At 42.6% G+C, this 22,837-nt stretch overlaps 1 protein-coding gene across 2 annotated transcripts; it reads left to right on the forward strand.

The window, feature by feature from the left end:
- Positions 1–366: 366 nt before the first annotated feature.
- LOC100773813 (zinc finger protein 878) lies at positions 367–17,958 on the forward strand. Of its 2 annotated transcripts, none has more exons than XM_027416911.2 (4): positions 367–601; positions 9,029–9,155; positions 9,338–9,395; positions 11,756–17,958. In XM_027416911.2, exons 2-4 carry the CDS (start codon positions 9,122–9,124, stop codon positions 12,909–12,911), a joined length of 1,248 nt encoding a protein of 415 aa, XP_027272712.1. In that variant the 5' UTR covers positions 367–601; positions 9,029–9,121; the 3' UTR covers positions 12,912–17,958. The 2 variants fall into 2 exon arrangements, with proteins under 2 accessions (XP_027272712.1, XP_027272711.1); XM_027416910.2 differs by having other exon boundaries at positions 369–634.
- Positions 17,959–22,837: the final 4,879 nt, after the last annotated feature.

Genomic DNA, 22,837 nt, shown 5'->3' on the forward strand with positions numbered 1-22,837 from the left:
TCTCATATGTATGAGTAGGGAAAACCATAGTATATATTAAGCTAACTGCTAGCCACTATTTTTGTCTTCCACTGCAGGTCTTAGGTCATATCTTCTTCAGATACTGATCACTACTATTTATTTTTTTCTTGTTTGTACTTTTTACAATTTCATATACATATATTTTTTATCTTTATCACCCACCATTACACTGGGTCATGCCCATCCCACTTCTACTGAACCATGCCCTCAATAAGTTCACCTCTAATTTTTAGTGTTTTGTTTGTGACCTTGTGACCTTAATTATGGTTACTTGAATGAACATGGGTGAGAGTTATTTTCTGAGGCATGGGCAATCCATCAGTGGCTATGTCTCTGAAAACAATGACTCTTTCTTCCCCAGGAAGCCATTAATTCCTAATAGTTCCTCTTGAAATAGGTGTTAGGTATGCTTAAGGTTGTGGAAACCGACAGTTCAGGAGTGCTGCTGGGCAGGGCGGAAGTTCTTTCCTCGCCATCTTTCTTCCTGGCGCGGCCATACTAGTGCAGAGGCCCTGTCAGCTGAGGAGGTCTTGAGGGTTCAGCCCCGGTATCCGGGACAGCTCGGAACCCAGGAGCGGAGGTGAGGCCGCCGGAGGCGCCGGGCGGAGACATGGTGAGCACGAGGCGGTGTGAGGTGGGCGGCTCTCCCCGGGTTAAGTCAGCGGTCTGCGGCTGGCACCCTGGGGCTCGCGGGAGCGAGCACTCGTCCCTCGGCTGCCAGGGCCCTGGGACTCGGTCGTTCCGCTGAGACCCGGTTTCCTTTCTGCAGCCCTCCCCGCTACGCCAGATCCCCTCACGTTGTGCTGACAGCCGGGGGTCCGGGGTGGGGGGGTGGCGCTCGTCTTCATGCGGGGCCGCCGGCGGGGACCGCTGCGGTCTCTGTGATCTGCGGCCACTCTTTCCAGTTCCCGAGAAAGAGCGTCTGTGACCTTCCCCTGCAGCCCAGCGCTGTGTGGAGTGGAAAGTCAACCTCCACACACCCAGGCGTTTCCTCACTGCCTGGGCCGTCAGAAGGAGTCCCGAGTAACTGTGCTCTTGGAAGAGCAGGAGGAGGCTCGCGCTCCTCTGACGTCATGGTTATTGTCCTTTGACCGCTCATTCGGTGACATTGGTTTAAGATTGCGTACTAGTTGGAGGAAGACATGACTGTGAAAAGCATTGCAATAGTGGCAAGCCCCTGCATGCAGTCCAGTAATTGGGCAGAAGAGGGCTTAATGTTTGTGTTCCCCAGTAAACTGGGGTGGAGAGAAGGTGTAAGGGGAGGAAGGGATGAGGACTTTCCCCTTAGGGCCCCTGTTCTTTGGATAACTATCGCGGAAAGGTTGTGTGCAGATTTTTGCTGAGAGGGTCAGAGATAGTGGCTGTGAAAGAAGTGTGGTTGGGATAAGAACAGATCATTCAGGAAAGTTTGCTCAGTAAGTGTTAGGAATAAAGCATGGGGGGACCTTGGCGGATTCTGTGGCAGGTGGGTGATGGGGGAGGCAGGGAGAACACAGGACACAAACATGCCAGGCAGACAGAACTTAAATGAGAAGTTTTATTAGGGGATGGAAGGAGAAATGAAAGAGGTAAAGAGACAGAGAGAGGACAGAAGAGAAGAGGGAGACAAGAAAAGTCCTGTCTGCCCCAGGGGAACAGCAGGAAAGAGTATATGGGCCAGGGTCTGACTTTTAAAGGGTCCCTTGCACCTGTGTGCAGACTACACAACCATGGAACCCTGGGCTGACCAGGGCACTGCCTGAGTGCATTCTGCCAGGTGACAGGGGCAGGCCACAATAATGCCTGAGTCCTGACAGTAAGTATTTTGTTTTCACTGTTCAGTTCAGCCACATGCTTTAGGGACACGTGGACATTTGTTTTTTTTTTTTCTTTTAAAAAAATTTGTTATTTTATGTGTGTGCGTGTTTTGTCTGTGTGTACATATGTGCACTACATGTGTACCTGGTGACCACAGAGACCAGAAGATCCCTGTGGGACTAGAGTTACAGATGGTTGTGAGCTGCCATGTGGGTGCTGGGAGTCAAACTCAGTTCCTCTGGAAGAGCAGCCAGTGCTCTTAACAACTGAGTCATCTTTCAAGCTTGTGACAAATGGGCATTTGTAAGGTTTGTGTCTGGACTAGTCATAGATTTAAATGGACAGGCTTGGAAGCAACAAGTGTGTGTGTGTGTGTGTGTGTGTGTGTGTGTGTGTGTGTGTGTGTGTGTGTGTGTGGTGGGGGTTTCTCAAGTCCAGTAAGAATTGTGAGATGGAAGGTCAGAGATTGCTGTTTACTAGGGTTATATGCTTGGGTAAAACTCATCACTGTTAGCTGTTTCTCTTTTCTACCAGGAAAGTGGCATGTCATATAGTCAGAGTATAATTTGTACCTTGTGAGAATGTCTGTATTGGGCAGTCTGAGAGAAAATTACCTCAAGAAAAGGATGTATCATTTTCACAGTGTATTTTACTATAATCTTAAAAGTGTGTCAGTGCCCCAGATTCTACCTAGGACAAGGTGACCTTTGACTTTGCTGAGCAGCAGGAATGTCTTTGGTTTTGTTTTGTTTTCTTTTACTTTTTTAAAAATTTTATTTATTTATTTATTTATTTATTTATTTATTTATTTATTTATGTTCTGAGACAGGGTCTTGGCTGGCTGGCCTGGAACTAACTCACTATGTAGAACAGCTGGTCTGGCTCTCACAGCAGTCTGCCTGCCTCTGTCTCTTGAGTGCTGAGATTTAGAAGCATGCATCCCTTCCTCCTCCTCCTCCTCCTCCTCCTCCTCCTCCTCCTCCTCCTCTTCTTCTTCTTCTGTTTTTTGGTTTTTCGAGACAGAGTTTCTTCCTCTCTTCTGCCTTTCCCTTTTTTTTCCTCCTTTTTTCCTTTTCTTTCTCTGAAAAATGCATTGATTGGGTGTCAAAGGGGACAGGGAAAGAGGTGTGGCTTCATTGTCACCCACAGCAGCTGAGGAGTGTTCATCTTTTAGACACCTGACTTTGGCTCAGCTGGGTTTTGCAGGTTTGACATGGAAAAGAGTTTCAGGACTAGCTGGTGTGAAACACAGTCAGAGGTTTACTGAAGGTGCCCTAAAGTAAACTTTAAAGGCTGGAGAGATGGCTCAGCAGTAAAGAGGGGTCCCAGGTTCAGTTCCCAGCACCCACATTTCATCACCATCTGGGACTCCAGTCCCAGGGCATCTGGCCTTCAGCACCAGGCATGTGTAAATGTGGTGCACAGACATACATTCAGGCAAATACTCCAATACACATAAAATAAAAATAAAAATAATTTCAATAAAATAAAATAGGCTTTTAGTTGGGCATGATGGCACTTTCTTTAATCCCAGCACTTGGGAGACAAAGGCAAGCAGAACTCTGTGACTCTATTTAGCAAGTTCCAGGCCAGCCAGGCCTACACACTAAGACCTTCTCTCAAGAAAACAAATTTTAAGTATGAAAGTTAAGAGAATGGTACTCAGAAAAACAAAAGAAAGCAAAAACACATCCCCATAGCAGTGGTAATAGGCTTCTCAGAGAAAATGTACAGTGTATAAAAAGATCTTGTAGATTTTAAATACAGGGATTAAGAGAAAAAGATAAAGTATACCCATGTGGGTATGAGCTTCTCAAGGAGAATCAAATCTTGTCATAGGATTTTCATGCATTTTTAACTATTGTCTTCAAATTATTGTTAGGAAACCTGAATGAGATCACAGGGTGCTGCCTATCAGGTTACAATTGATAAAATCACAAGGGTACAGGAAGGTAAGCTATCTTTAATTGTAATAGTTTTGCCTGAGATCACCAGAAAATGAGAAAAAAAGAGGCCTTGCCCAAAATCATATACATTCAAGCCATAAGCCTGCTTCATTGCTATTTTAATGTAAAATATCTGTATAAAAAAGGAATATTTCACTAGGTGTTGCTGGCGTGCACCTTCAATCCCAGCACTTGGGAGGTAGAGGCAGGTGGATCTCTGTGAGTTGGAGGCCAGCCTAGTCTATAGAGCGAGTGCCAGGAGAGGCTCCAAAGCTACACAGAGAAACCCTGTCTTGGAAACCCAAAATAACAAATAAACAAAGGACTATTTCTATGTAGCAGCCTTTACAGAAAATGTGAAGGGCACACCTACACACCTATAGTCCCTGCTTGCCTTTCTTCTTGTAGTTCACCTAGCAAGAAGCATCATCCACACCCTGGAATGAAGGGGTCTTTTCTCTATTTATCTCCCCATAATTTCCTGTCTTTCTATCCTGCCTCAGTGAGTTCTGTGGTAGAAAAGGGAAAAGGAGACACTGGCTGCTTCCTCTTGCTCACAGAGCACACCTATAGCCCCTGCTCATCTTCCTTTACCCTGGCCTCCCAATGTCCCATCTCTTGCTCTGCTTCTGCTTTATCGACTCCTTTTGCTCCCTTGATTTTGTTTTTCTTGCACTTTTTTCCCCTGACAGATTCTGGGAGTTTGTGTTGGTTCTTAAGCTGTTGTTAGGGGTCTGAAGACAGGTTTTATTTGTTCCTTGTCAACCGTCCTCCTTGGCTTCCTTGCCTTATGCTTTCTCAGCATGTTGACATGACCATAGTGTTTTTATTCTTTGTAAAGATTTATTATTATTATATCATTATTATTATTATTTGTGGTGGGGGTTGGAGACAAGGTTTCTCTATGTAGCCCTGGGTGTCCCAGCTAGCTTTGTAGACCAGGCTGGCCTCAAACTTACTCACCTACCTGTGCCACCTGAGTGATGGGATCAAAAGCTTTTGCCACCACATCTGGCTTTACTTTTAGTGTGTGTTCATCTGTATATGGGGATTCACATGTGTTCAGGGCCTGCTGAGGCCAGAGATGTTGGAACTTGGAGCTGGAGTTACAGGCAGTTGTTAGCTGCCCAATGTGGGTACTAGAAACTGAACTTAGGTCCTGTACAAGAGCAATGTGCACTCTTAACTGTTGAACCATCTCTTCATCGACAGATTTTTATTCCTTGGCTTGTTTAGATGATTGATTATATTCATTGGGTTTTTTTTTAATGTTTTATCAGTCTTACATGTTTATAATAAGACCAAATTGGTTGTTGGGTATAATTGTCTTTATGGCCTATTTTTTTATCTTAAAAAGATGAAAAAATTTGGAGAACTTGATGGTTTGTATTTTTTGTATTGGTTCTCTGCTTTTATTTATTTATCTATGGATTTTGGAAATGGTTTCTCTATTTAACAGCCTTGGCTGTCCTGGAATTTACTTTGTAGTGCAGGCTGGCCTTGAACTCACAAAGATCCTCCTGCCTCTGCCTCCCCAGTGCTGGATAATTCCAAGGTATATTCCACCATGACCAGCTTTACAACTTTTGGGAGGGGACAGTGATTTTTATATAATAGCAATATGGATCTCTAAATAACATGAGTTAGTGTTAGTGCTACTTAAATATTGTAGTTGCTTGATGTCATATTTTCATTCATTAAATGTTAAGTAGGATAAGCCATTGAGAACATGTGAGGCTTATCCTGCCTGCTTTGGACAGGTATTTATTACTGCAGTGCCCTTTTCATAAGGTCCACTTATACCTTATGTGAGCTTTTGTAGTGTTTCCTCCCCAAAATTGGTTTCTTTCTTTTACGTTACTAGACTGGGGAGGAAATGGTTCTTAACACTGCTATCTGGTTCTTTTGATGTCTATGGTATTATTAGGGATGTAATCTTCATTCTTGTTGTTAGTGATTTGTATGATGTCAGCATTAGTAGTAATAGTAGTAGTAGTAGTAGTAGTAGTAGTAGTAGTTGTAGTAGTACTTGAGACAGTGTTTTACCAGGTAGCCTAAGCTAGCCTCACATCCACAGCAATCCCCCTTCCTTAATTTACAAAATTGCTAAGATTATGTGTGAACCATTGTGCCCAGACTGTGTTGTCCTCTACTTAGCTTATCTAAGTAAGATTTCTCTATTGTGAATAATTCCAAAGAACCTTTAGTTTTGTTATTTTCCTATATTGATTTGGAAATTATGACTTCATCAATATAGTCAATTCTTTTTTTCAATATATTCAATTCTTAACTTTCCTCTCCTTTATTAAAGATCATCTTGCTCCTGTTTCTCTGATTTTTGGGAGTTAATGTTAAAAGATTGAGTTGTGATTTCACTGCTTTGTTTGTTTGTTTGTTTGAGATAAGGTCTCACTATGTAACTCTGTCTTTCCTGGAAACCACTTTGCAGACCAGCCTGGCCTCAAACTCTGATTCTGCTTCCCAAGCACTCGGATGAAAGGAGTGCAACACTACGCCCTGTTTTGTATTCACTGGTTTTAATTCATGTATCTTTTTCTGCACCCTAGAAATGGTGTTCAGATAATACCTTAGGAATCTGTAATAGTAATGTATGGATGTGGGTGTGTGTCTGGGTGTCTGTGTATGGGTGTGTTTTGTGTTGATTTGGTTTGCTTCCCCCTACCAACTCAGGATTCGAATTACATCCTTCATGTATTCCTGGCCTTTAGAATTTCTGCTAAGGAATCTGCTGTGATGATATCTTGCTTGTGCAAATCAAGCCTGTCAGAGAATGGAACTTGCTACTAGCTAACCATAAAGGTCTGGAGGTCTGTACAGACAGACAGAAAGTGAGCTAGCTGGGCGGAAACAGGATATAAGCAGGGAGAAACAGGTAATCCATCTCTTGTCGGCTGAGGAGGTAAGGTGTGGGGGTGGCTTGCTCCTCCTCTCTCAGCGTTTCCCTCTATATCTGACTCTGGGTTTTTATTATATAGACCATTTAAGAACTCCATTTACAGTCTGCTGCTATTGTGATAGGTTTGTCTTTAAATGTGCTTATCACTCTTCTCTCCTGCAGATTTTAGTATTCTTACTTTGAACTGTAATGTGTTGTTAAGAGATTCTTTTCTGTTCATGTATGTTTGCGTTTCTAAATACATCTAGTACCTGGAGGTATATGTTATTTCCAAGATCTAGGAAATCTAGCGATTTTCTGCTATGTTTCATGAATAGGTTTCAATCTTTTGTGGTTTTTCATGTGTATGGGTGTTGTAGGTAAAGTGTGTGTGTTTGCAACATGTGTGTCTGTGTAACACTGTGATGTTAACATTATATTTAAGGTTTTAATTACTATGTATATGTCTGGTACCCTCAGAAGCTAGATGAGGGTGCCGGATCCCCTGGAACTAGAGTTACAGATAGTTGTCAGCTGGGAATCCAATGTGGTTCTATATGAAAGCAGAGGTAACTTATTTTAAAAGATACTGTTGGGTTAGAGAGCTAGCTCAGTAATGAAGAGCACATACTACTTTTGAAGAAGACTTACTTGGTTACCATATCCATGTTAGGTTACCTCTAAAACAGCCTGAAACTTCAGTTCCAGGAGGGTCCTATCTCTCTGGCCTCCTCAGGCACCTGCGCACGAGCACGCACACACACACACACACACACACACACACACACACACACACACACTTAAAAAATAAAGGTTTGGGGTTTTTTTTTTGTTTGTTTTTGTGTTTTAAGTAGGAAGGACAGAAGAGAGGGCAGTTTTTTAAAATGACCTAGAGTTCATGGAACCACTTGTCTCTAGATTTTTAAAAATCAGATTCCACAGCTATGGAAGGGTAAGTGTTGATGTAGCTGCAGCTTGTTCAGTTCCTCAGATTTCTTCAGAGTGGTTAAAGCAGAATGCAGCCTGCCGTCCTCTTCTGCTAAGCAGGATAAGAAAACACTGGCCACAGCAGAAGTATTGTGTATTTCTACTGGGTATGAGATTGCATACTGAGCTTGTGCAATATCAGAACTTTTTTACTAAGCAAATCTTGGCAGAATGTGGACTGCACTAAATACATGTGTATTTTCTCTGGGCATTTTTTTTTTTTTTTGGACTATTGAGAAGACTCCAAACCTCGCTGAGTTGCTAGAACACTACAGTGAGCAGTTGAAGTACCTAATTCTGTCCTGGACTATTTGTATTCTATTCACCCCAATCTTGGAAAGTCTCTAGATCTGTTCCCTATCTCTTGGAAAAACAGCAAACATCTGGTATTGCTTCATGTGACAGAGAGCAAGGTCACTGTATTTTCAATATCCCTCGTCACATCCGATGCTTCATGCAGAGTTAACCTCTCAGGCTGTTTGTGTCAGAGATGCTACCCAAAACTGTTGCATGTGGTACCACCCAGTCAGTGTAGACGGACATCCATCAGTGCTCTTGGGATGGGATTACAATGGATTGGCTGATCTCTAGAGTAAAGACTAATGATAAGTGTCTTCTCAGGATGGATGCTGGCTGTAGTATTCTGAAGATTTGCTTAGCAATTGATTCAGTGGGCTCTGTTTGGCTGAAGCTACCTTGTTAAGCTGATTCCAAGTCTCAGATTTATTAAAACTGTTCAACCAAGGGCTACATCCTTCTTTTGTTGTGAGTCTTTGTCTGTGTGTGACCTTTCTTTCACCCACCAGAAAGGGGATGCCCTAATACAGTGGTTCTCAACTTTCCTAAGGCTGCAGCTCTTTAATTCAGCTCCTCATGTCTTGGTGACTTCCAACCATAACACTATTTTGTTGCTACTTTGCTACTGTTGTGACTTGTAATTTCAATATCTGATATGCAGGATATCTGATATGGGACCCCCCAATTGAGAGCCACTGCCATTGAGGGTCCTGGGACCATTCCCTGGCCTTAAGGAGCCCCAGCCCCATCTTATTCTGACAAAGCCCATTGGCTGATCTGGAAGTATCAGTTGTGGTCAGTGCTGGGGATGCTTAGATGTCAGGACTGTTGTGAGAGTTCATGCATACCAAGAAAAATAGGGTCCAGCAGCATACATAATTGGTATTCCTGTTCCTATCCTGTTACCTCTTTAACAGGGTTCTAGTCCAGTATAGGAATTGCTGGGTAGGAGGGAGAGAGTATGAATGGGGCATAAGTGTATCATGACCTGTGAAGGACACAGCACCCTGTGAACTTCTTACAGAGTGCATCTCCATTACAATGCTGTGAATCTTACTTTTCCTCCTCATGTGGCACATTTTAGGACTGTCTAACTTTTGATGATGTGGCTGTGAACTTTACCTTGGAGGAGTGGGATTTGTTGGATCCTTCCCAGAAGCAACTCTACACAGATGTGATGCAGGAAACCTTCAAAAACCTTGTTGCTATAGGTAAGAATAAGTTTATTTCCTCACTTAAAAATGAGGGAACATATCTGTCTTACTTACCAGTGCTGCTCAGTGATTTAGAATATGAAGGGTAAATGTGGTAAATATGTCAGTTATATCATGAATTTATATAAGTTAATATTATAAATAGACCTCATAATGATTTTTCTGGCTCTGCATTTTAGGACAAACTGAGGAGGGCCAGAGGATTGAAGATGATGGACACTTTAGGAGAAACCTAAGGTAATCTGCCCCTTCCAAATAAGAAGAATGTTGTTCAAGGACATGAGAATCAAAGGTGGAGGGATGGCTCAGTAGTTAATGGCACTGGTTGTTCTTTTAGAGGATTAGGGTTAGATTGCCAGCACCCACTCACATAGTGGTTCATAACCATCTGTAACTCCAGTCCTAGGAGGCTGAATGCCCTCTTCAGGCCACCTCCGACACTACATGTGGGTGTTACACAGACATACATGTAAAACACCTGTACACATAAAACAAAATAAAGGGGGAATTTTTTTTAAAAGATTTATTTATTTATTATGTACACAGCATTCTGCCTGCATGTATGTCTGCAGGCCAGAAGAGGGCACCAGATTTTACTACAGATGGTTGTGAGCCACCATGTGGTTGCTGGGAATTGAACTTAGGACCTATGGTAGAGCAGGCAGCACTCTTAACCACTGAGCCATCTCTCCAGCCCCAGGGGGGAATTTTTTTTAACAATATAGAAATGACTAGAAGACTGGGTGTTGGTGGCCCACGCCTTTAATCCTAGCACTTGGGAGGCAGAGGCAGGGGGATCTCTGTGAGTTCGAGACCAGCCTGGTCTACAGGAGCGAGTGCCAGTACAGGCTCCTAAGCTACACAAAGAAATCCTGCCTTGAAGAAAAAAAGAAATTTTAAAATAGGTAAACCAAACAAATATGCCCAACTTCAAAACAATTTAATCTCAAATAATTTTATAAAAATTTATACAGGATTCGTGACATATAGTACACCAACAAGATGATACAGTTGACTTTCTGATAATCCAGTATACACAAAATTTGTTTCATCTACAAAATTATTTTTAAAATGATGCGGACAGATAGATGGGTCAGGTGATGATTAATACTTGCTGTGTGAGCATTAATACTTGAGTTCAATGATTCCCCAGCACCCACATTTTTTAAAAAAGTAGAGACTGGACTATTCCTAGGGCTTTCTGGCTATTATCCTAGCTAAGGGGATGAGAAAGGTAACATGAGTTCCAGATTCAATAAGAGATCCCTGTCTAAGGGTGTAAGATTGAAAGTGATAGGAGAAGATACCCACACATACATACATTTACCACGTAACACAATAAGGACCAATGAAATGGCTCAGTAGGTAAAGTGCTTGCCACCAAGCCTAATGACCTGCATTCCATCCCCTGAACACATATGATGAATCAAGAGAACCAACTCTGGCAGGCTATCCTCCAATATCTGTATTGAGGTAGTAGCACATGCATACTCCCACACTACTCACTCACCCAAGACCACACGCACACTCTGGATGGATGGATGGATGGATGGATGGATGATTGGATGGATGGATGGGTGGGTGGTGGATGGATGGATGGATGGATGGGTGGATGGATGTGGGGGCTGAGGATTCAGGTCACCAGTGCTGTTCTTGAACAGAACCTGAGTTTGGTTCCCAGCATTCATGTTGGGCAGCTCACATGCATCTGTACCCCATCCAATTCCAGACATCTGAGCTCTTGCCTCTGCAGGTACCACACTCATGTGCACATATCTACACAGACACCACACAATTAAAAATAAAAAAAATCTTTAAAGTTTGTTTTAAATACAAAGAAATTTTTAAGAGTTTCAATAAGTAATAAAAGTGAAAAATGTCTGTTATTATCACCAGACTTTGAGTGTGCAGTGTATTCAAAAAGACAAAAATGAAGAAAGGGCCAATGAGATGATTTAGTGGGCAAAGGGTCTTTGCTGCCTAAGGCGGGCAACCTGAATTCAACCACCAGAGCCCAATAAAAGTAGAAGGAGAATACTGACACCATAAAGTTTTCCTCTGAACTTCACACAGCCCTCTCTCTGCTTATCCAGTAATAATTTAAAAGTTTGAAGGAATTTCTTCTTTCCAGTGGTCACTGATTCTCATCTTCAAAATAGTGTGTGTATCTACAAATAATTTGAATTCCAAAAGTGTTTTTCTGGAAGCATTCTGTTTAAAGAGAGCATTTGTGTTATGGAGTGGCACCTTCAGTACTGACTAATTATAATTCTAACAGAAGAAGGTAATGAGTTCAAGGCCAGCTTGACCAGCAGATCAAGAAGTAAGACTCTCCATCGCAAATGAATAATGAAAGATAGTAGGTAAATAAACAATCATAATGACACGGGCATTCAGTGTTTGCAGAATAGTTTACTTGGTAAACATGTTAACATCTATAGACATACCAGTATCTTCACATATGGATGTCCACTAGAAATCCTGTAAAGCATTTAGCCCATTCATATTAAAGAATTCTAATGGTGTAATATGAGGCAATTCTCCTGACAGGTAACTTATAAACAAAATTTGAGTAATGTGTCTTCTACTTTTTACAGAAATGGAATTGTAGAATTATTGTTTGAACCCAGTGAAGGTAGACAATGTGAAGAAATCTTCAGCCAGTTTCCAGATACTGTTATGAACAAGAAAATCCATCACGGACTAAAACTGTGTGAAAGCAAATTATGTGCCGATGTACTTGTTGGTCTCCCACCCCTAAATATGCATAAACGTGTTCCAACAGGACATAAACCATATGAATATGAGATATATGGAGATGGTCTCTATAAATTTAAAGAATGCAGGAAAGCCTTCATGTATCCTGAATGCTTTCTGAAGCATGAAAATAATCACAGAGTAGAGAAACCATATAAGTGTCAGCAATGTGGAAAAGCCTTTTCTTCTTCCAGTAAGGTTCGAAGACATGAAAGAACTCATACTGGTGAAAAACCCTACATATGTAACCATTGTGGGAAAGCCTTCCCTAGTCGTGGTTCCCTTCGACGCCATGACAGGATTCACAGTGGAGAGAAACCTTTTGTTTGTAAGTATTGTGGGAAAGCCTTCACTGGTCAAAGTTCCCTTCCACGACATGAAAGAATTCACAGTGGAGAAAAACCCTATGTCTGCAAGTACTGTGGGAAGTGTTTCATTTCTTCAAGTACCTGTCGAGTACATGAACGGACTCACACTGGAGAGAAACTCTACGTTTGTAACTTGTGTAATAAAGCTGTCACTACTCGCACTTCCCTTCGAAATCATGAAAGAATCCACAGTGGTGAGAAACCCTATGTCTGTGAACAGTGTGGAAAAGGTTTCATCTCTTCTGGTACCTTTCGAATACATGAGCGAATTCACACTGGAGAGAAGCCCTATAAATGTAAGGAATGTGGTAAAGCCTTCACTATACAGAGTTCTCTTCAACGCCATGAAAGGATTCACACTAGGGAAAAACCCTATGACTGTAAGGAATGCGGGAAGGCTTTCAGTGGTTACAGTTCTCTCAGACGCCATGAAAGGATTCACAGTGGAGAGAGACCTTATGCATGCAAGCAGTGTGGGAAAGCCTTCCCTGCTTTGGGTGATTGTCAAAGACATGAACAGATTCACACTGGTGAGAAACCCTACATATGTAAGCAGTGTGGGAAAGCTTTCACTCGCTGTGGTTCCCTTAGAATACATGAGAAGACCCACACCAGAGAGAATTCCTAAGCATAAAATGTGGAAAGGCCTCCTTACTGTATTCCCTTCTATAAATAGAGCATGACATGTTTAGGGAAGAAATCAAGTATTAATATGAAGTTGTGAGGGCTGCCACTAGTCATTGTTAAATCAACAAAGATAAAAGAACAAACTCAGAATGCACCCAATATCAAAACTTGTACAGAAACATCAGAAGTTGTCAATGGTAAGATATAGTTTTAAAATTCTGTGAAACTTCTACAGGTAGTATAGTACTACAAATGTGCATTATGAAAGGTTCAATTCAAAGTAATTTATGTAGAATGCGCCAAAATTACATAACCTGGAGGAAATGTGCTAAAAATTATATTACACTCATTAGTTTATTATTAAAATAGATGTGTGAACTATTTCTAAGTTTAACTCTTATAAGTAAATGGTGGCATAGCATTCTCTGAAGTTTCCTTAAACTATGGGGCAAGAGTTAATAGGTCGTATCTTTTTTTTTTTTACAATGTTCCCTACCTTTCTGAAGAATTTTGGTTGATTGAAGATGGAATAGCCTTTTGAGATGAGTTGGCAGTAGCTCGAAGTACTAGGGCAAGGTTCTCTAGAAGGATGGATTTGCTCTAAATTTGGCATCTAATATGAGGATATTTCTCTCATGGGGGTGGGGGCAGGAATCATCCCTGGACCTCACTAGCAAAATTTTTGCTTCCTGTTCTGTTGATCTTATAGTTTAACAAAGGGATATCCTTCTACCAGGAAGAGCAGCCATTCCTTTGAACTGCAAACTAAGACACCCCCACACACCCAACCCACCCCCATTTACTCTAGGTTCCTGGTGCCCTTGAGTTAACTAAAAACAGTTACTATTATCAGGAATGACGATTGACACTACCAGGGAGGAATGAAACTGCTTTTCAGCAATGGATGTGCCAATTTATTTTTTTCTACTTGACACAAGTTAGAATTATCTGGAAAGAAAAATTTGAGGAATTGCCTCCATTCGATTGGTGTGTAGGCAAGTCTTTGGGGGTTTTCTTCATTAATTATGGATGTGACAGGGCCACTGTGGGTGGCGCCACTTCTAGGTAGCCGTCCTATGTTGTATAGGAAAGCAGACTGACCAATCTAATAGTTAGCCTCCCTTTATGATCTCTACTTCAGGTCCTACTTCCAAGTTTCTGCCTTGAGATACACCCTGGCTTTCCAATGCTGGATTATAAAGTGTAATCCAAAACAAACCCTTTTCTCCTCAAGTTGATTTTGGTCAGTGTTTTAGCAACAACAGCAACAAATCAAACTAGGGCAAGAGGAAAGGAAGGCTATTCCTGGATTCCCGTAGTATTACCATGTCTGAAGATCAAAACCCATAGGAAGTTACAACTCAGTCCAAAAAGGGTAATAAATGGCTCAGATATTTCAAGGATGAAGTTCTTAGTCACTTCTCAAGGTAACAAACTGGCTAATTTGGGTGTAACATGTTTTTATTTATTTACAAGGTTTCTTGTAGTAAAATTAATTTTACAAAAAAAAAAAAAGATTCTTAGTGCTTGCTGAAGATGAGGAAATACAAAATGACACCAGAAAAAAATACATAAATATGGTATACCGTTGGGACCTCGCCAGGGTGAGGGTTCTGATTGCTGGGTGTGGGGCATTTGCCTTTAATCCAGGAAGCAAAGGCAAATGAATCTCTGAGTTCAAGACCAACCTGATCTGCACAGAACAGCCAGGGATGCATAGTGATACCCTGACTCAAAAACAAACAAACAAAAAATATGTGCTTATTTTCATAGTCTGATGGTTATTATTGATAGCCAACTTTAAAAAATCTAAAACTACCTGTGAGATAGGCCCCTGCCCATTGCCTATGAGTAGGTATCTTGATTCCACTTCATAAATGAAGTGGGAAGACTCGCCCACTTTTGGAAGTGCCATTCCCTGACTGGGACCCAGGAGTGTGTAAAAGTGGAGAAAGTTGGCTGGCTGAGCACAGGCACAAACATACATGCATTAATTCATTGCTCTCTGTCTTTTGATTTTTCAAGACAGGGTTTCTCTGTGTAGCGTTGGCTGTCGTGGAGCTCACTCTGTAGACCAAGCTGACCTTGAACTCACAGAAATCTACCTGCCTCTGCCTCCCAAGTGCTGAGATTAAAAGTGTGTGTCACCGCCACCTGGCCGCTCTCTGCTTTTTGACTGTGGGTATAATGTGAGTAGTTGCGTCTAGTTTCTGACATGTTGACTTCCTCACAGTGATGGAATTATGAGCCAAACAAACCCCCATTCCTTTATGTTGCTTTTACCTGGATATTTTGTCACTACAATAGTAAATGAAGCTAAGACATATGCACACATATAGTTGTCATGTTTTGTTTCATCTCTTCCTTTACTATGTAATATATTTATTGAGTTAATGTCAGTATTGGGTATTGCTATATATTGTCATATTTAATTATAGTATAATACATGAATAAACTTTCCTCAAGGGACTTTGACATCTAAGGAAACAGTATGCTTTCAGTTGTACATGAAAATTATGTTAGATGAAATACCTTATATTGTCTGTATTTAGAAATTGTGTATAACATAGGATATTGTTGACATCAAATTCATGAAAGATGAACTTGGAGGGGTTAGTCTCCATTGTCCACTTGGCTGGTGAAATACACCTGTATATTTTGGTGGGGAAATTTCTACAGGAGTGACATGTGGGACAGTGATTGAAGGCAAAAACTCACACTTAGTGTGGACAGTCACTTCAAACAGCATGCCAGAGGAAGTCTCAGGAAAAAGCAGCATCACACACCTGCCTTCCTTCCATCTAAGTGAATCTATTGATGCTACTGTCATCCTCTACTGATACCACATTTCATTTTCTTCTTCCACTCAACGTGGACTCAATTCGAGTGACTCTCCAGGAGTTTCCAGTCTTTTACCTTCAGATTGGAGCTCCTGAGGCATTTAGCTTCTTGGAGTGGGCAGCTACCAAGTTTCCTGCTTCTCTGGTATGCAGCCTGTCATTGTTGGATCACCGGCACCTATCACGGATGACAATCTAGTGATGTCTTCTATAATAATTTCCTTTGTTCCATTCCTCTGGAAAACCCTGACTAATAGGATCTCATTAGTTCAAAGACAGGGATATTTCTCTTTCAGTTTCCAAAATGTATTCAATTTGAAAAGTTTTAAAGACATGTACAGAATATGTTGGGTTTTGTTTCTTTAGTCTTGGTCCCTGCTACTCATTGAGAACTGTCTACCTTTTAAAGATCTGTGTGTAAATATGCATATACCACAGAACATGTGTGTAGGTCTGAAGACAGATTTAGGTGTCGTTCCCACCTTCTGCCTCGATTGAGGCAGGGCCTCTCTTGTATCTGCTGCATATGCTAGCTGGCCTGTGAGCTGCTAGGGCAGGGTCTCTCTTGTATCTGCTGCATATGCTAGCTGGCCTGTGAGCTGCTAGGGATTCTGTTCTCATCTTCTGTCTTGCCATAGGAATACTGGGATTACACTTGTGCCTTGCTGCATCTGGTGTTTGCTTGGGTCCTGGGGCATTCTAATGCACTTAGAACACTTACATGGCACATGCTCTGTCCACAGCCATCTGCCCAGGAAAGAATTGTATATTTCAAGTGTGTCACATGTCTCATTATAAAATAGGACTTTCCTATGAGTGTGTGGCTAATTCCAGTCATCTGGACTAGTTTTAGCTTTTATAACCTACTCAAGCATTTTCTACAATGCCCTGAACACTGTCTTCCAGGAAATACAGATGTTCTTCAAATTTGCTAATATTTGCTTCCATAAACTCACACTAAAATGAGTTCATAAATTAAAAATGACTGCTACACTTCGGTTACTGAACTTTGAAGTGAAGTTGAATATGTTCAAATTGAAGCAGACTAGCAAGAGAAAATTATGGGAAACAAGGCCCCCGCCCCAGGGTCTCGTTAGTCCTTTTTGCTGGTAACAGCAAGAAACTTGAGATACCATTGATAAAACCCAAATTGAAAAGCCTGGCATAGTGGTGCACACCTTTAACCCCAGCACTGGGGAGGCAGAGGCAGGTGGATCACTCTGAGTTTGAGAACAGTCAGTTCCAAGCCAGAAAAAGCTACATAGTGAGACCCAGTATCATAAATAGAAAAAAAGAAGAAGAAACAACCAAATTGCCCATGGGGAAATATATGTTCTATGACATTCTTTTCAAAGACAAATTTTTCTATTTAAGACCAAAAATGATGTATAATCTTGAGTTTCTACTGCTTACCTCTCAGTCCAAAATCTGGAAAATTACCCACATAAATTGCCTTACAATTTTGTTTAAAAAACATTTTTTTGAAGGTGTGTTTATATGGGTAGGGTAAAGGGGGGTGATTCTTTAAAGCCAGTTGTGGTGGTGCTTGGCTTTAATCCCAGAAGCAGGAAGGCAAAGGTAGGTAGATCTCTGGGAGTTTGAGGCCAACCTGGTCTACAGAGCTAGTTCAGGACAGCCAGGGCTACACAGAGAAGCCCTGTCTCAAAAAACAAAACAAACCAAAAATTATTTGAGAGCCACCAAAATGTTAAGTACAGTCCATATAAAGGCATTTAATTGCAACTGTCCATTGAGAATCCTACATCCTTGTGCTTGGGTATACTATTTTTCTTCCTGTGAGCACCTTTCTATTTTAAACTACAAATCTACTTCATATTGGCTCATCCTGAAATTCTTGTTTTGTCAAAGCCATGAATCCCAGTTTTGAAAGCCTAGGTCAGGATCTCAACTCCTCAGACTGACTCTAGTGACAGCATGCAATGAAACTGTCTAATCCTGTCTGCAATGACAAGCTCATTTCCATTACCTATAGTTGGACAAAAAAACCACCTATTTGATGATACACTGAATGGGTTAATTAATTGAACGTTTCTTGCTGCTGTATGATATGATAGCAAATTTTATTCTTGTTACCATGGGTTGTGCTGTATCTGATTTCTATGAGTCAGTGTCTTCCAAAAGTATGCTGCCTGTTGATACCCAGTTTAAGCTCACCCTTTGAAAGTCAATAACATTATTTTTTGCCTATGTGTGTGTGTGTATTTCCCACATGAGTTTATATGCACTACATATGCCTATGTGGCACCAGAGACCAGAGAGGGAGTTGAATTCCCTGTAGTTACAGGCAGTTAAGAGTCACCTGATGTCAGTGCTGGGTGGCCAGGTTCCTAAAGGTGTCCCATATCACACTGTGAAGCTGCCAGCTTAGCATATAGCCTTGACTCACCCCTCCCTGCCTCCATACCACATTTTTAGTGTACTGTCCCTGAGAAAATTCTTAGAAGATTGTGCTGCAGCAAGGCTGGTCATAGCAGGTTATCTCCAGCTGACCAGAAGCCAGATTCTTAATTCTAATATATCACATGAATGGACCTGATAAAGTCGACTTTTCTCTGAAACATTATAAGCTAGGCCACCACCATCATGTGTATTTCTTGAAACATACCTAGATCCCCAAGAATAGGCCATTAAGCTTTGGGTACTCTGATCCAAGGTTCCAGATGCCTCCACAATCCTACCAAAACAACATAACAAGCCTGTCACTGTATCTCTGGTACCAGTCTCTGTCCTAGTTTGCTTTCTGTTGCAGTGGTAAACACCGTGACAAAAAACAACTTGGGGATTTCATCCTATAGCTTACAGTCCATTTCAGGGCAGTCAGGACAGGAGCTCCAGGCAGAAACCTGGAGAGGTCTAGCCAAGGCCATGGAGGAGTGTTGCTAACCGGCTTGCTCTCCATGACTACTGGGTCTGCTGTCTCACTTCATTAATATATTAAATCGTTACAAATCCTACCATTCACCATAGTGAATGTAAAACGAGACAGATGTCATAAAGCCATGAGGCACACTTCGGCTGTAATAGTAACTGGGTTTTTATTATCACTGAAAGAATCAAAGGAAAGAGCCAGTGTTAAAAAACTTAGGAGCAAGCCGGGCAGTGGTGGTGCACGCCTTTAGTCCCCAGCACTTGGGAGGCAGAGGCAAGTGGATCTCTGTGAGTTCGGGACCAGCCTGATCTACAAGAGCTAGTTCCAGGACAGCCTCCAAAGCCACAAAGCCTGTCTTGAAAAACCAAAAACCAAACAAACAAAAAAACCAAAAAACTTAGGAGCAGCTATAGATGGTTAACATGTGATTATCCTGACAGTAAATGGGCTCTAGAATACACGCTTGGATTAGAATTTTTTTGTTGTTAAGATAGAGTTTCTCTGTGTAACCTTGGTTGTCCTGGAATTCACCTTGTATACCAGTCTGGCCTGCAAAAAGCAATCCACCTGCCTCTGCAGTTAAGGGTGTGCGCCACCACTACTAGGCCAGTTTTCTATTATTGAAAGTTCTGATACTTTATTTGGTATTCTAAAAAGTAAAATTGCCAGACAGTGCTGTTGTACTCCTTTGGGAGACAGAGGCAGGCAGATCTCTGTGAATTTGAGGCCATCCTGGACTATAGAGCAAGTGCCTGGACAGGCCCCAAAAGCTACAGAGAAACCCTGTCTCAAAAAACAAAAAAGAAAAAGAAAGAAAAAGAAAAGTAAGGGAAAGCCTAACAATTGAAAGACAAACAATCAGAAGCCAGGCATATGTTTGCCACATGAAAGCTTCAAATAGCAATTTTAACAACAACCAAACTTGAATATAAGAAAAGAATATTGTTTCATCTTCCATATATTTCTGAAAAGAAGCAGAATGCCCTGGCGATACTTCAGAGAACTGATTTACTTCTGGACAACAGGACCTTAAGACAGAAGATGGCATCAGATCCCCTGGTGGTTGAGACATCCAACATGAGTCTTAGGAAAGATACTCAAGTCCTTTGGAAAAGCAGTAAGCACTCTTAATCACTGAGCTACCTCTCCAGCCCTGACAAAGCTTTTTAAAAACATATTGAAGAAAAGATATTTAAAAAAAAAAGTGCTGAGGGGCTGGAGAGATGGCTCAGAGGTTAAGAGCACCGACTGCTCTTCAAGAGGTCCTGAGTTCAATTCCCAGCAACCACATGGTGGCTCATAACCATCTGTTATGAGATCTGTTGCCCTCTTCTGGTGTGCAGATATACATGGAAGCAGAATGTTGGATACATAATAAATAAATGTAATACTTTTAAAAAGTGCTGAGATAATTGAGTAGCTACATGTAGAAGAATAAAAACATATTTTTCTTTTTTTAATTTTTTTTATTAGTTCAAGTTGGGAACAAGCTTGTTTCACATGTAAGTCCCTTCTCCCTCTCCCTTCCCTCACCCCATCCCTCCTACCCCACCCCCAACCTACCCCCCACCCCATCCACCCACCACTCCCCAGGCAGGGTAGGGCCCTCAACAGGGGCTCTGCAAAGTCCGCCAAATCTTCCTGTGCTGGGCCTGGACCCTCCCCCATGTGTCCAGGGCCAGAGTGTAACCCTTCATGTGGGATGGGCTCTCAAAGTCCCTTCTTGCACCAAGGAAAAATACTAATCCACCACCAGAGGCTCCCTGGAGTGCAGAGGCCTCCTTATTGACATCCATGTTCAGGGGTCTGGATCAGTTTGTACTGGCCTTCCAGACAGCATCTGGGGTCGATGTGCTCTCCCTTGTTCAGGCCAACTGTTCCTGTGGGTTTCTCTAACCTGGTACCGACCCCTTCGATCTTCATTCCTCCCTCTCTTCAACTAAATTCCCAATTTCAGCTCAGTGTATATCTGTGGATGTCTGTCTCTGCTTCCATCAGTCACTGGATGAGGGCTCTAGGATGGCATAAAGAGTATAAAAACATATTTTTCAACATGCATAAAAATTATGCAGGATCAAATGGACCAGCAACCTTAATATAAGGCAAGAAATTCTGAAACTTCAGTAGCAAAAGGTAGGCAAAACATTTCAAGATGTAGTTTTAACTAAGGATGCCCCTGCCCCGCCACCATTTATTTTTATTATTTTAAGTTATGTGTTTCTTTACTCTTCTGTGTAGGTGAGTGCACATGAGTTCGTGTCCCAGCAGAGGTCAGAGGTGAGTTACAGGTAGTTGTCAGCCACTTGCAGCAGATACTGGGAATTGAACGTGGGCCCTCTAGAAGAGCAGTGCATGCTGGTAGCCTCTGAACTGTTTCTCTAGCCCAGCCAAGGACTCTGTAAACAGGATTCCAATAACCTGAGAGGTAAGCCCTGAAAGTGGCAAATGGGGATGCATGAAATTAAAAAGTGTCTGCACAGAAAAAGAAACAGCCAGCAAAGAAGCCAGCTACAGAGTGGAAGGGAGTCTTGGTCATTTATAGTTCTGATAAGGGATTAACATCTGGCATCTATTAAGAACTCCAATAACAAAACATCATCCCCTGGACATGACATAGCCACTGTACTCATGAATTAACAGCAGATGTGGTGAGCTGTACAAGATCAAGCTAGTCAACCTTCCAACATGGATGATGGAGGGGCACAAGACGCCCCTCCTCTAGTGGTTATTGACTCACAGAGCATAGCAACCACCCTGGGAGGGCCTATGGGCCATAACAACCAGTTGGCCAATCAACACAGGGCAAGCCCTCCAAGCCTGGAGGCACATCAATCCTGAGCCTGTGCATACCCCTAGACACTCCCCTTACGCTGCCCTATAAAGATCTGTACGCAGCAGGTTCAAGCTGTCTTTGCTAGCCATCGGCCATGGTGGGTGGGTGAAAGACCCGAGCTAACATGGGGTTAGCTCATTAAGTTACAATAAAGCCTCATGCAGTTTGTAGCAAGCTCTCGAATCCACCTGGTGATTGGGGTGACGGAAGTCGTGGCCTGTGACCCTGGATACCTGAGTTTTTCGGGGGTCTAACAGGCTGACCAGGGCACTGCCTGAATGCATTCTGCCAAGTGACAGGGGCAGGTCAGCTTAATGCCTGAGTCCTTACACTTTGTTTTCTTTCTCTCCTCTCTCACTCTTGCTCCTTCCCACTCACTGTAGGAGTGTGGGGTGGGTCGCTGTAGGCGTGGAAAGTGGGCTCCATCCTTCTTTGCTTTCTTTCTTTCCTTTATGCGCCCTGGCCATGCCCCAGGCGTGCTGTCCTCTGCTTTTTCTTGGGGCTTCTCTCCAACTTACACGTTGAGTTCTGTGTTGCTGTGGCTTCTGGGGGAAAAAAACAAAAACCACTGGCTGGGTGGCTTCTGATGACTTGTTGGTATCCAGCTAGGATGAGCTTGCAGAATTAGAGGCACCTTGCTTTCAAAACAAGGAAACATACCTGCTGGTCCTGACAGGCTGGTTGGGGGCCTATCACCTGCTTGAGCAGTCCTGTTCAGGCACAGCGGGCTCCTGTCAAACAGTGAGCCCAGAAGGGTGCAGGGGAATCTGACATTCTGCACTGGTGGTGACCTGAATGCCAACAGCCATGTGACTTTGCTCCTGTTCTCGCTTAAGACCAAGTGCAATCCCATTCATTCCCTGCTCTTCCTGGGCCATGGAGACCCCTTGGGTACATCTCATTAGGTCTCAATCTGCTTCCTGCAGCTGAGGCCTGTGGGAAGCAAGGGCTGTGCTGGAACTGCCCTGGGCTGCTGTGCTTGCAGTGAGCCTGTGTGTGCTCTCTCTGTCTGTCCCTTTGTCTGCCTGCTCCGTAGCACTTAGCATAGAGCAGCTCCCCACAACAGCTCAAGGCCTGGAGTCTGGTGCTTTATCTAATGAGATGCACAACTGTTGAGACCCTCCAGGTTTGGGTGTCCAGAAACCCCCAGGCTCACTGCCTCCTCTGTGGGGCAGACCTCTGCTCCCACAGTGTTGAGCACTCACTTGGGAGCAAGGGGATCAGGCTTTGCTGTTAGCCTGAAGCGGTTAGGGGCCAGCCAGCCACTGGAGCGTCAGGGAGAGGGGCTTGCTGATTAGCTAGCAGCTTCCTGCCAGCCTACCGCTTTGCTCATAATTGTCTTTGTCTCAAGGTCTCCGAAATTT

This window comes from Cricetulus griseus, chromosome 5 (assembly GCF_003668045.3).
Source record: "Cricetulus griseus strain 17A/GY chromosome 5, alternate assembly CriGri-PICRH-1.0, whole genome shotgun sequence".
NCBI lineage: Eukaryota > Metazoa > Chordata > Mammalia > Rodentia > Cricetidae > Cricetulus > Cricetulus griseus.

What these genes read in the sequence shown, in the direction of transcription:
- LOC100773813 (XM_027416910.2), top strand. An exon ending in CAAAAACCTTGTTGCTATAG is followed by an intron (nt 9,156 to 9,337) that starts GTAAGAATAAGT and finishes TCTGCATTTTAG; the next exon opens with GACAAACTGAGGAGGGCCAG. An exon ending in CACTTTAGGAGAAACCTAAG is followed by an intron (nt 9,396 to 11,755) that starts GTAATCTGCCCC and finishes TACTTTTTACAG; the next exon opens with AAATGGAATTGTAGAATTAT.